This window comes from Staurois parvus, unplaced genomic scaffold (genome assembly GCF_062004578.1).
Source record: "Staurois parvus isolate SC_StPar_1 unplaced genomic scaffold, SC_StPar_1.0 ptg001065l, whole genome shotgun sequence".
NCBI lineage: Eukaryota > Metazoa > Chordata > Amphibia > Anura > Ranidae > Staurois > Staurois parvus.
Genome location: NW_028318861.1, coordinates 260,166 through 275,146, shown reverse-complemented (window position 1 = coordinate 275,146; position 14,981 = coordinate 260,166). Strand labels below are relative to the sequence as shown.

Genomic DNA, 14,981 nt, shown 5'->3' with positions numbered 1-14,981 from the left:
GCCAGAAGCCAAGAGACAGTGGGTCCTATCGAGGGGTCAGAGGTTCCACAGCCAGAAGCCAAGAGACAGTGGGTCTTATCGATGGGTCAGAGGTGCCACAGACAGAAGCCAAGAGACAGTGGGTCTTACCGAGGGGTCAGAGGTGCCACAGCCAGAAGCCAAGAGACAGTGGGTCTTATCAAGGGGTCAGAGGTGCCACAGCTAGAAGCCAGTAGGTCTCATTCCAGGATTCAGGTCGGCTCCTATCCGAAGGTCAGGAGAATCCCAATCCATAGGGCCAGAGGTGGGCAGTGCAGGAGGGCGCTGCGACTGAGTGCCCAGTCATATCGGTGCAATTTGTGAATTGAAATCGCACCTGAAATTGCATCTAATAAATATGAATGTCAGTATCTTAACACGTAAGATTTGCTGCAGTGCAATTTCTAAAATAGTTCTTCCATTACTTTTTCTGCAGTTTATTGCGATTTCACATACATAGAATATAATGCAAATCACAGGAAATCGTTGAAAATATTCACAAGTCTTAAAAACTCGTACACAAATCACGAGATTTTAAATTGCAGCAGTGTGACCAGTGACTAAAGGCTAGAGAGCCAAGTGTTCCGGGACAGCTGGACAATACAGTCAAAGGGACTGGTGAGTGCTGCCAACAAGTGAGCCAGGTGGCTCATTATTTTCATTTGTGCATATTCTGTGGAAGAAACTCCATGTGAACTTTCCATTTATTTGAATAAAAGTGGGCTGCCATGTCCTAAAATAGTTTTGAATTGGCGCAACTCATTGCAAAAACACCTACCACTTGGGCTTGATTACCCCAGACTATATACAGTTGTGTTCAAAATATTAGCAGTGTGTTGAAAAAAGTGAATAAAGCTCAAAATACTTCTAATAGCTTTTATTTCCATACACACAAATGCATTGGGAACACTACACATTCTATTCCAAATCAAAACATGAAGAAAAATATATCAAATTTGTGTTGTTCCTCTAAAAAAAAATTGAAGAAAAGTGAATATTAGACTGTTCAAAAAATAGCAGTGTTTGTATTCTTCTTTACAAACTCAAACATTCACTATATAAACTGAAAAATGAAGATTTTGCTTTCCTTTGAATCACATAATTAATATTTAGTTGTATAAGCACTGTTTCTGAGAACTGCTGTACATCTGTATTGCATGGAGTCAACCAACTTCTGGCACCTGTGAACAGGTATTCCAGCCCAGGATGATTGGACTACATTCCACAGTTCTTCTCTATTTCTTAGTTTTGCCTCAGAAACTGCATTTTGATGTCACCCCACAAGTTTTCTATTGGATTAAGATGCGGGGATTGGGCTGGCCACTCCATAACGTCAATCTTGTTGGTCTGGAACCAAGATGTTGCACGTTTACTGGTGTGTTTGGGGTCGTTGTCTTGTTGGAACACCCATTTCAAGGGCATTTCCTCTTCAGCATAAGGCAGCATGACCTCTTCAAGTATTCTGATGTATTCAAACTGATCCCTGGTATGCGATAAATAGGCCCAACACCGTAGTATGAGAAACATTCCCATATCATGATGCTTGCGCAACCATGCTTCACTGTCTTCACAGTGTACTGTGGCTTGAATTCAGTGTTTGGGGGTCGTCTGAAACTGTCTCCGGCCACAAGACCCAAAAAGAACTAATTGTAACAGTACTCACAGGTAACTTTAGACCTTCTTTGATCTTCCTGGAGCTGATTGTTGGCTGAGTCCTTGCAATTTTGGCTATTCTTCTATCCATTCGAATAGTAGTTTTTCGCTTTCTTCCACGTCTTTCAGGTTTTGGTTGCCATTTTAAAGCATTTGCAATCATTTTAGCTGAGCATCCTATCATTTTCTGCACTTCTTTATATGTTTTCCCCTCTCCAATCAACTTTTTAATCAAGGTACGCTGTTCTTCTGAACAATGTCTGGAACGACCCATTTTCCTCAGCATTTCAGAGAGAAATGCACTGTAACCAGCATGTACATTTGCTGCCTTCCTTCCTTAAATAAGGGCAATAATTGCCACCTGTTTTTCAAAGAATGAATGACCTCACTAATAGAACTCCACACTGCTATTATTTTGAACATGTCCCTTTCAATTAGTGATTCAATTACACAGAATCAGCAGCATACATGTCATGACTGTTGGGTCTGTTGGATTTCTATTACTCTACTACACCTGCTAGTAAATTATTTGCCATGTAGAAATATCATTTCTACCAAAAACAGTGATTGATCAGGTTAGTGATGTCTGACTGCTATTATTTTGAACACAACTGGGGATATCAGTTCCCCCCCAGTGTCAGAATGCCCGCCACAGTCCAGCTATAAGTCGCTGATCGCCGCCATTACTAGTATGAAAAAAATAAATAAAAATTCCAGTATATATACACCGCCATTTGTAGACACTAACTTTCATGGAAACCAATTAATTTACACATATTGGGATTTTATTTTAGCAAAGATATGGAGCAGAATACATTTTGGTCTAAATTTATGACAAAATTAGATTTTTTACATTTTTTTACTGGATGTTTTATAGCAAAAAGTAAAAAATATTGCTTTAGTTTTTTTTCAAAATTGTCTTTTTTTTTGTTTTAGCGCAAAAAATAAAAACCGCAGAGGTGATTAAATGCCACCAAAATAAATCTCCATTTGTGGTAAAAAAGGACGTATATTTAATTTGGGTGCAGCGTTGCAGGACCGCACAATTGTAAGTTAAAATAATGCAGCACCATATCTCAAAAACATGGCCTGGGTCAGAAAGGGGAGTAAATCCTCTGGAGAGCAAGTTGTTATTTGCAGTGGAGGTCAGAGGCCTGACTTTGCTGTCTGGCAGGGGTGTCCAAATCACAAGGCTGGCTGAACAGAGGTACAATGTTTTGGCATGTATAAGAGTTCACATATTTATTTCTACTGTGTAGCAGCAAAGCTTTAAAGAACATTTTGCTACATTCCTGTGATTTGAACACAATTTTCCAATACGTCTTGATCTCTGAATCCAGGATAAGCGAACACTGAATCCAGCCAATAGACGGCACAAATATGAAAAAGAGTAAAGGTAACAAGTAAAAGCAGTAAACTGTGAATGCTACTGAGCAAACACTGCAGCTTTGCTCGTGAATGTTCACCTAATTCTTCATCCTAATTCTCTGTAATCTACTGCAGCCAGATTTCACAGAATTCCTCACATGAAGCATGTGCTGTGTAGCTTCCTATCTTACTCCTCCTGTATTTCCAATCAGATGTAATCACCCTAGACTGTTGGCTGTGAGAAACGTCTGCTGAAACTTGGATACACCAGACTTTCAGGATGTGGAAAACATCAAGGGACTTACCTGCAGTGGGTGTGTCTAGGAATACCTCGCCTATACAACAAACATGCAAGAAAAAAAAGGCTTTCCAGGTCACCAAGGGTAGACTAATGTGTACAATTATGACAGGATAAAATACACAGTATAATGGTTCCCTTTAGGTTATTCAAGTCATGACAGACAGACACACGACAGACATCCGTAAATTAATTTTATTCTATGACACTCTGTGTTAATACAATAAATATACAAAACATCTGAACTACTCAGACATGCAACACAGAGTGGGAAAAAGTAAATTTGTACAGGACAATAACTTCCGTTTTCTTATTGTGATGGGAGAGCGTTATTAGTCATTTACAAAATATACAAACATCTTTCAGATAAATAAAATCCAAGCTTTAAAATACGGAAAGATTGTTGAGTGCGGGCATTCCAGTGTATACGATTCGTCTCACCAGGAAAAATAGACATTTACCCCTTACCCTCATGGAGGCAGCATTGTGTGGACTAGAACTATATTTTTCGTGATGGAAATGACTAGGAAATGTATATACTGAATATTGCTTGATTAAAAGGGCATTGCTTAGCACAAAATTAAAAAAAAAAAAAAAAGGTAATAATAATGGACCTTATTTATCAAAGTGCAGGAGAAAAAAAAACAATGTACAAAACATATTTGTCTCCCACAGCCACTAATTGGCTCCTCTTTTTCAGTTTTCAAGGGCAGTATAGAACTACAACGAGGATCTGATTGGTTAAGAAAAAAAAGTCACTTCCCTTCTACAAACAAGTCCTTTATACATAAAAAAAAAAAAATCAAATCTGGTTCGATGAGCAACACAGACAATTCTTTCAGGCACATGAGGTCTACAGCACAAAGACCAATGATATGATTTGACCATTAGCAGCCAATTAAATCCATGGGTAATCAGATTGGAGAACATTCCTGTGAATATAGTCTAGCCCAAAAAAATGTCACTTCCACTATTTGTAAGAGGCGGGGAAATTCTAATGCAAACGTAGAAGTAAAAATATTTAGTTTCCTTATTCATAGTATTATAGATTATTCAGCCGGTTTGTGTCTATCTGCAGAGTGTCAGGAGGCATTTGTTATATCATAGTTTCAGTGCTGGGTCTGAGAAATCAGCTCGCTTATAGCAATCATTGACATTTGCAGCATTCATGCACTACAGACATTGCTTAAAAAAGATACCGCTAAACTTTTTCAAAGTACCGAATACACTAGAGACGATTTCTTCCAAACTACGCCAATCCACCCTCTGAAAGTAGTAGCTTGGCATACATCCTTTTGTTTTTTATAGCTTACTGATCTCATAGGAAATTTCATTAAAAGGAAAATGATCTTGTATTTTAACAATTATGTCCATTTGATAATAACATGAACCTTCAGGATTCAATGCAATCCGGCTGCTTGTGCCAACATCAGATTTCAGCAGTGATCTTTAACAGCCTATGATTATTATTACTTAATTCAGAATTCAGGGACTACATTACACTAGATGCGGTGTATGAGCTGACATATGTATGCAAAACACTGGCTAGTCAGATGTACAAACGTGGAATAAATCACTAATGCTAACAAAGATGGCCAACTACAACGAGCAGGCTGAAAGCAACTTTATTTGTCTGTATTCTGTGCTTTAGCTAATTCCTAAGACTGCTTTGCCTTAATCCAGGGAAATATGTTGTCCTATTTACTACAAGAATGGAAGCTGTTGCAAGGCCTTCTATCCAAGGTCAGGGCCAATGCTAGCAAGATTGGTTTGGATTTACCTGGAACTACAGTCCAAGAGTCTTGTCACCAGCAGGTAGAGACATTAGCCTCTACATTAGTTTACTTACCCTGCAAGCACAGTACCTCCTCCGACTGACAGTATGTTTTATTTCACAGTACTTTGTGTCTTTGGTCTGACCAGGTAGAAAATCTCAAGGAAGCAGCAAGTGCTCAACAATTAGTCATTGTTATGAACAGCTAGTACAAATACAAAAGGCCAAGAACACATGTATAGGTAGCACTAACTATATAGAATAGCTCCTCGTGCTTTTGTTGCTTTTAATGCCTGCCCAATGTATCGCTGTTCTTACATTACTAAGCACATTTTAAGTCTACTAAATGAAAAGAAGAAAGATTCAGCCAAGCCTAAGGGTGCAAATCATAGTTAAGACAAAGATGCTAATATAGCTTAAAAAGGAAACTATAGCCTGTTACACAAATGTGTAAGCCGCAGTGGCCACATTACAGCAGCCCAGTGTACTGCGGTCCTAACTCTATAATTTGGTGCTGGGTGTCCCATGCATCCCTGTACCTTTTAAGAAGGAATGGGCTCCCTCCAGGCACACCTGCCCTTAACCCCTTGACGCCGACGGCACACAAATATGCAGCCTCACGGAACTGGGCTTTTTTCCGTGGGGCCGCATATTTGCGTACTTGTCTTTGTGCTGGGAGCGTGCTGCTCAGCACGCTCCCAGCACAGAGACCGTGGTGTCACTAAGAGCCCCGGGTCCCCTTCTAACGATCCGGACCCGGGACTCCCGATTCCAGGTTACGTGATCGCTGTGATAGTCTCTGATTGGCTATCACAGTGATCAGTCACTGTGCAGCCCGGCCCCCTTGTTTTTTCTCTCTATGAATGGAGAAGAGAGATACATTGTATCTCTCTAACTCCTGACATAGAGTTAAAAAATAAAGAAAAATACTTAGATCAAGGTTTGATCTAGTTCAGTACCAGGGTTAGTGTTTGGGTCGAGGTCAGGGTCAAATGTCAAGGTCAAAGGACAGAATTAAAAAAAAAAAAAATTGGTGTCAGTTAGCGTTAATGTCAGTGTGTTTTAGGTTTAAAAAAAACAACAAAAAAAACAGACAAAAACAAAATGCACACTATTGTTTCTGGGCTATACTACAGGTACAAACAAATAACATACACATATATGGTATTGTTGCCATCGTCAAGAGCTGGAGAAGTTATTTTGGGTTGTTCTATGGAGGTAGGTTATGGTCGTAACAAGAAGCACACAGCTAAATAAAAAAAACAATTTTGTTTTTTACTATTTTGGGCCAGTTTTCCTTTGATAATAAAAAAAAATTAGGAGCTATCCATTACCATTTACCACCAAATGAAAGCCCAATTTGTCCTGAAAAAAACAAGGTATAATCCACCTGGATGTACAAAGTAGTTGTGATGATATGTACGGTTTTCCTAACACATGTCAACGTTGCAGAATTGTGCTTAGGCATTTAGATTTGTTTTACCCTTAGGCGTAAAGGGGTTAATCTATCCTCTGCTATATGTGCTCCAAATTGGGGGACACACAAATTATAGTTAGGACCACCATACACTTGACGTGGCCACTGCAGCTTACACATTTCAGTGAGAGCTGTGAAAATGTGGAATAGACTCCCTCAAGAGCTCAGTAGATTGCTTCAAAAAAAGCCTGGATTCTTTCTTAGATACACAGAATATAACTGGATACTAACATTTATAGGTAAAGTTGATCCAGGAAATATCCGATTGCCTCTCGGGGGAGATCAGGAAGGAATATTTTCCCAGCAGGAGCAAATTGGATAATGCTTTGCTGGGTTTTTTTTTGCCTTCCTCTAGATCAGCTGTGGGAATAGGATTATAACTTTTTTTTTAAATGGTTTAACTGGATGCACTTTTGTCTTTTTTTTAGTCAGACTAACTATGTAACTTATTTGCAAATGTGTGCGACTAAACCCCTTGTTTTTAACATGAACTGTTAAACAGGGTCTATTTGATTTTATTCAAGGCTAGCTGGTAAATTTTGTTTTTTTTATGTGCTTTGCCCTTCCATATGCTTCTTGCTGCAAAGGCTAGTTATAGGTTGGGGTGGTTGCCATTTGTTTGCACATTTGGTTGAATTTGATGGGGAGACACACTAGACACCTTCAACTGCCATTATGCTCTTACTGGATGTCCAGTGCGTCCCTGTACGTTTAAGGAGGGGTGGGCTCCCTCCAGGCACACCTGCCCTAATCTATTCTTGGCTATATATGCTCCAATTTGGGATATTCTCAAATTAGAACCACAGTACGCTGAGGTGCCTTGACGTTGCCACTGCAGCTTACACATATATTTGCAAATGTATTCAACTAATCCCTCCATATTTTACATGAACTGTTAGGCAGGGTTCATTTGGTTCTGTTGCAGGCTTGCTGGCAAGTGAGCTGGGATTTTTTGTTTGTAAGACAATCATCCTACTCAGACCGAATGAACACAAGCAACTTGCTAACTAGCAAATAAATCTGAGTACCTGTTTAGAGATGCCCTCTACACCTACTTGAGAGAACCTACATAACAGTACACATATAATGCATTCAAGACATTACAGAACACAAACATGAAAATCACATTTAAAAAATGCCATTTGGGGGCGTGTTTCAATGACAACTCAAAATGTGTTATGGAAATACACTGTAGTTTCCCTTTAATATCAAACAAATAAGCACACAAAGGAAACAAAGCTCTATTTTCACTTCACTAGCATAACTGGGTGGTGGTGTAAGGGTTAAGTCACTGGCGATAAAGATTTCTTGTTCATGGCGAAGGTCCATGGTGTCACCTGGATTTTCTCTGTTTGAATCCCTGTACTATACTATCAGCAGAATAGCAGCAGCAGAATGCTCACAACTGAGGTTTGAGCTCACAGCCTTGAGGATGAGGCTAAAAAACATGCAGACATCAGATATTTGGCTGCATCTAATGTTTGAGCTAAACCACAAGGCAGGCTAAAGTCATGGTGAAATGGTCACAATTCGGTGTAGGGTTGTACCAGGCATTGCTGAGCAACACCGATCTAGGACAAGGTGCATCTGTAAAGGTTATAGGCAGGTTGGACCAGGAATGACCTCAGTACAATATTTGTCTCCCTGATTTTTCTCTAAATTGACTCCACAAAAATCTGTGGAGTACCACTCTTTTCTGGAGTTACTAAAAAAGAAAATCATTTAACATGGCTGAAGTACGCGAGTTATAAAAGCCTGATAATAAGTATAGGGATACATCAGACTGCATGTGTGCAGCGAGAGCTTCATGCTGCTAGTCCACAGCATGCAATTACGCCAGTATTATACAGTGAAACGTTTATCCTACATTGTTAAAGAATATTTTGCATAGTTATTTAATCGTTTTGTAGTAATCAAGGAAGGAAAACAGTGTAGAAAGTACAAAATTTAAAATTTCATGCATTCAGCCTCAATTTACTCTATGGGTTTCTACAGGAAGGGAATATAACAAGGTAAGATAAATTCCTCCTACAGCTGAGACCTACCAAAGAACAGTGCAGACGGACAATGGCATGATAAACACTTTGTAACATTTTGAGTTTTGTTAAATCCTCTAAAATTCACAATGAACAACTTTTTTAAAATTGCAAGAAAAATGAAATACATGATTCCTCTCACTGACACCAACAATGGAGCCCTATTCCCCCCCAATTACACAATCGTTAGGGCACTTTTCCTCCCACAACACCAAAAATGAGGGCCTATTTGACCCTAAAGATAACAACAATGGGGCACTATTCCTCTCACTGACACCAACGATGGGGCACTATTCCTTCCAGTGACACCAACGATGGGGCACTATTCCTTCCAGTGACACCAACGATGGGGCACTATTCCTCCCACTGACACCGATGATGAGGGCCCTAGTCCTCCCAATGACACCGATGATGGGAGCTCTAGTCCTCCCACTGACACCGATGATGGGAGCTCTAGTCCTCCCACTGACACCGATGATGGGGGCTCTAGTCCTCCCACTGACACCGATGATGGAGGCTCTAGTCCTCCCACTGACACCGATGATGGAGGCTCTAGTCCTCCCACTGACACCGATGATGGGGGCTCTAGTCCTCCCACTGACACCAATGATGGGGGCTCTAGTCCTCCCACTGACACCAATGATGGGGGCTCTAGTCCTCCCACTGACACCAATGATGGGGGCTCTAGTCCTCCCACTGACACCAATGATGGGGGCTCTAGTCCTCCCACTGACACCAATGATGGGGGCTCTAGTCCTCCCACTGACACCAATGATGGGGGCTCTAGTCTTCCCACTGACACCAATGATGGGGGCTCTAGTCTTCCCACTGACACCAATGAAGTGAACACTAGTCCTCCAAATGATAGGTTTCAATTCATCTCACTTTTACCAATGATGTGGCACTATTTCTCCCACTGACACTGATGATATTGCATTATCCCCCCCTCCCACTAGCCACAGACGCTGGGCCATTTTTTTCTTCCACTGCTCACCAACCCTGGGGCATTTTTTACTTTCATTGACCACTAAGCCTTGGGTATTTAACTACTCTCACTGACCAGAGCCTGACCCCACTAAAACCTGGCTGGCCCCTGAACTGTAAAGAAATTTTAAGCCTCACAATTATAAATCAGAGATGGGTGGGGTTTATGTAACAAAATAAAACTAGGTACTACAAAAAAGGGGCAAATCCAGGTATTGATCCCCTGCCACTTCATTACTGGTGGACCAAAGTAAGGAAGAAGTCCTTGTGTGCCCAGCACAGCACAGAAAGTCTTTTCAAGTGAGCTGTAAGACAATGAGTTCTCCATATGCTACAATGGAAAATCCTTAGCAGGCAAGTGATATAGCTTTTCTATCTCCTGAGGCCTCTAATAAAAGTCACTATAGAAAACAGCTAGAAAAGCCTCATCCAGATCAGCACAGTCATGCACCCTGGTACAGCAGTAACTACTCACCAGAGGAATAAACTCTACTTCATACACAGTATTGGTGTAATGCAGTACAGTGTGAAATCGAAGATATTCCTTAAAAGATACCTGTACCAAGGCAATTATGGAGACTCCATTTGCTTACCGCCTTCTGAAAATAGCCCTTGCCTGGCTGTGTCTTTTGGACACGGACCCTTCTGCCATCACTGTAAAAGGTATGGTACGACAACAGGATGTAAACAAACCCACAGATGTTAGGAGCTTGTTTACATCCTTCTCAGCCGAATATGGGTTTCCTAATAAATGCAATTCTGTGGAGCCCCCTGGGAATGTGTAGTAGTTAATTGCACAAGCATTATATATTAAGAAAAAAAAAAAAGATTTGAACACAGGTGAAAACGGTTTCTGTCAGCAAATGGAATTAAGGTTATTTATATATTCTTCAAAATCTTCAAAGACCCAAAAAACGTTGTAACAACTTCTAAACACCCACTATTTTTTTTACCATAGATGGCTGGCAGGCTGCCAAGTTACTGCTGCCATATAAAATTTGAAGGGAGGAGTTGTGAAATCAGCACTGTGAACTTTGAAGATTACATTTCTTCACAACGCTCACAGCTACACAGATGAATAGGGGCTTGTTTAAAAATTCTTTTACTGCTTGTTTAGAAAATGAAAATACCTTAATGTGATTATTCTGGACAGAGCTGAATTTTAAAAAAGCCAGTTGCTTAGCTGTCAATTTAATAAAACACTGAGAAGATCATGGAGGCTGTAATTGATGAACTCTCCTTTGCTAATGCTAGTTCCTTGTCTGTCAAATCAACGCTTTGGCTTCAGTGCTGTTTGGAGTAGCTGACGTGGAACAAAGATTCCAAAAAAGTAGGTCTGACACTTACTTAAAGCATGCTTTTTCTGGGCTCATAATTTTAAAGTACTTAAATTATACACAGCCAGGCAACTAGCATTTTTAGGAGAGCATCAATGGCAGCCCTTAAAGTAGAACTAAAAAGGTAAAACTTTTTTTGCTTAATTTTGGAAGGAGAGGGATATAACCATCTATGTCCCTTCACTTCCCATAGCCAAAACAGGGAGTGAGTGGAAATCCCTGCAAAGTGAGGGAAACCTAGGGGGTCACCAGAACTAGTGTCCCCATTGGAAGGCTTCCTCTTTATTACTGCTCTGTGGGGCAACCCAACATTTGTTTTTTCTTCTTCTTACTTTCGATGAAAAATGATAACATGGCAAAGAGGGGATGAATCTCCCTAACACAGAGAGACATACCACAATAAAAATCTGGGAGGTGTTCTAGTCCCTCTCGGCTCTGTCCAAAACAAAATAAAAAAATTTTTTTGGTTGAAAGCCGGAGTCACTTTAAAGAGAGGCCTGCAATGGTAGTCTACACATTTTTCTCAGTACAGGCATCTTAAAGTGTATTTCAACTTTTGCAGTCAAATTTGAATACCCCCACAAGATGTAAGTTACGTTCACACAGTATATCTCAACATTATAAGAAACATTTCTTACCTTTCTAGCTGCTTCTTTGGAGCAAGCTTAAAAACTGGACCATATAATCACCTTTATTTAGAGCAGCTTGCAATATACAATCAGGGACCGACTGAGGGGCAGTTTTTTTTAAAAGCACACCAACATGCAACATGCCAACCAAGCCTTGAGATCTTTAGGTCTTTGTTAGGAAAGACAGTGTGCACATCTAGGTTACAACTGATGAGATCTGCCAGCACAGTACAGACAGGAATAAGAATGGTAACCTCCACAGCTCAACTCTTTAACATCACATAGAAGGAGAAAGCTAGGTAAGATTTTTTTAAGAGAGCTGAACGCTCAGTTCTCCCTCTCTGCTCTGAGCAAAGAGCCGTGACTCCCAGTCTCCGGCTCCCTGTTCTGCCCCTCCAGCGCTCAGTGGAGTGCTGCACTATGGAGTGGGCAGGAGGGCTCTCAGCGAATCACTGAGAGGCTGAGCCAAGTGCCAGTCCAGGCTTTTGCGTGGATCCCGACAACGTGATGTCAGCCGACAGTGGACTTTAGCCCACTGTCGACTGAAAATGGGTCATAGAGGTTTAGAACAAACTGCACTCCTGTGATCCATAGGAGAACAGCCAAAAAAGCTTTGGCTATACTTCTCCCTTAAGCTATGTGAAAAGGATAATGTAACAAATATAAGGTTGTGTTTTCCCTAATTTAGCTACAAAAGTGGAAATACATTTTAAATTCAAAGAATTCACCACAGCAGATCCCACCCAAACAGGGGATGACTGTGCTGATGGCAAGTAGAACCATTTTACTGGTGTAATAAAAAGTATTCTATTGAAAGAATGTACCTCTACTATTACTGTCCTTTTTTATAAGTTCTGATATCCTCCCACAATAATGTCACATACCTTCCCACAATAATGTCAGCTGTAAATTATTGCATACTTTTGTAACATATGGTAAACCTCGACTATCAGACATACCTGAAAACAAAAAGGGGAAACTATATGTAGGCAGTCAACACAAATATGTCAAATCAAATCATAAATGTTAATGGAAGTTAGCATATTTTGTATACATTTATTCACAAACTAAAATTCTCACTGATCAGGTAGGTAAAAGACGGAATACTACTTTTCAAATGTAAAATTTTAAAACTAGAAAATGCCACACAGGAGCATGAAAAACTCCAAATCCTCACAAGGCAACCATTTGGGACCTAACGGTAAAGAAACACTGGCATATAAATAAAAAGACCTCTGGTCATGGTTCTATGATCATGGATATGCCAAATTCCAGGGAAAAAAAAGAAAAAAACATCAATGACAGGATATGAAACTGTCTTGGCTACCATTAGCGGACGCTTCAAAGCATACAGCAGGAAACACACTTCCACTAGAAGTTACTTTAAAGAAAACAAACAAAAGAACAATGCACTGCATTAAATAAAACCAGTAAAACAAAATGGCTTAAAGAGACATCACAAACACACAAAAGGAAAGAAAAAAAAAAAAAACACACAAAAAGGCTAAGGTGACCATTGAATCCACATCAGTTGTACACCTGCAAGTCTCAGCTCATTCTAAATGCTTGCTGGGACTTGTAGTTCTGCAAAAGCAAGGGAGTCGCAGGTTGCCCACCTCTGCTGTAGAGAATTCAGCATAAACACTGATTATGTTTCCCTTTCTGACTTCCGCCAATGACAGAACTATAGCAACCATTCTATACCAATACGTGGCCTACCTATACTGAGTGAGCACAGTTTAAAATAGACAAAGGTCAGCCACGCCGCAATCTTTGTCACATGACCTATTCTGATAAATATATACATGCTTGAACCTTGTTTGCCTGGTCCTCTATAAGTCCACACAATTGAACAGAGTAAACATAATACTGTAGCTTGTTTCTCTTAGGACACGTCAGTTCCAATAACCATTGTGCTTCAGTATTAAAAAAACAAAAAAACACACAGCTGACTTGGCAACTGCTTGGGACATGTATATCCACATATAGTCATCACTGTCTTCCTAATAGCAGGATAGACACTGCCTATTGTGTTATTCTTAAAAGAATCTATATAACATAAAAAATGAGCAATTTCAGCAGTAAAAATCAGAAAATACTTTCTCTATTTAGGACCTTAGCACAATTCCAATCTACTAACGCCATATTCACACTACAGTAATCCACCAGATATTATTTAGACAATGTTGGGGGCAGAGGACTGCAGGCTGAAGAAAATAAGGATGGGGAGGGGTGTACAAGAGATCCAGTAATAGCATTATTGGTTTAGACCATGCACAACCAATACGCCCATGGAGTGCCTGAGGTGCCTGCAATCATACGTGACATTCCGATTTCCAACTGGCACTGAATGGGCCTGAATTTAGCAAATACACATGGCAAGTGCAATTTATAGTCTTTTGTGGGTGCTGCAAATACGGCTGGAGGAGAGGAGCGTGACTGGACAGAGATAACTGGTAATGGTCACTTGCAGCTGGCTCCCTTACATCTGGTTACCCTTGAAGGCATTCTGGGCAGCGCTGCTCGCAGCCGTAGAAGCAGCATTGGCTGCAGCAGTCTGCACGGTTTTGTTGGACATCACCCCTGTAGCAAATTCTTGTTGGGCCTTTTCAAAGCTGGCGCCTGTTGTCCGGTACAGTCCATGTACCTGTGAAAGGTAATTAAAAAAAAACAAAAAAAACACAAAAGTAAACAGCATTTGACATAGGATATATAATAAACCACCTATATTAGATGTTGCCATATTCAAGTGTTTTTCATTCTCTGAATGACGTTTAGAATACCAAAGATGCCAAGTAAGAAATAAATTTTGTTTTTTTGTTTACCTGTAAAATTCTTTTCTTAGAGAACATCACAGGGCACCTTGTATTCATAACTACTTGGTTTATGCTGCCACCTTCAGTTGTCTGGACACTGGCCAAAAAGGCAGGATTCTCCACACAGGTATAATGGCGCCAAGCGCAGCTAATCCTCAATTTTGCAATGAGGAATGCAGACAATAGGGGAGGGATCCACGTTTCCTGCGATGCACTCAGAGAAAAGGATTTTACAGGTAAAGCAATAATCCTAATTTCTTAATCACAGGGCACTTGGTACTTCATGACTACTTGGGATGTCCCAAAGCACTGACCATGAGGGGTGGCAAGACAGCAACAAAGTTAAAACACCCAAAAACCAAAACAGAATAGGTGAACTCCACTACAATACAGTATGCAAGTCTCTTTTGCCAAACCTGCATCTGCATTAACATCTACTTGGAAGTAAATGTGTAAGGAAAGGACCAGACAGCTACCTTACAAACTGCAACAACAGAAGCACGATGCTGAATAGCCCAGGAAAGAATGGGTCCTAATTGAGAAAGGAGGAATTTTGCCCTTGATACAATAGGTTTAAGAAATAAGTTGGCA

At 40.3% G+C, this 14,981-nt stretch overlaps 1 protein-coding gene across 1 annotated transcript in view; it reads right to left on the bottom strand.

Annotated features, from left to right (window-relative positions):
• Window positions 1-3,518: 3,518 nt before the first annotated feature.
• The window catches only part of SCAMP1 (secretory carrier membrane protein 1), a 69,303-nt gene continuing 57,840 nt past the window's right edge, over window positions 3,519-14,981 (bottom strand). Inside the window, exon 9 of the mRNA XM_089658359.1 lies at window positions 3,519-14,221. Coding sequence (XP_089514485.1) covers window positions 14,057-14,221 — 165 coding nt within the window. The 3' untranslated portion in view covers window positions 3,519-14,056. The remainder of the gene's footprint in view (window positions 14,222-14,981) is intronic.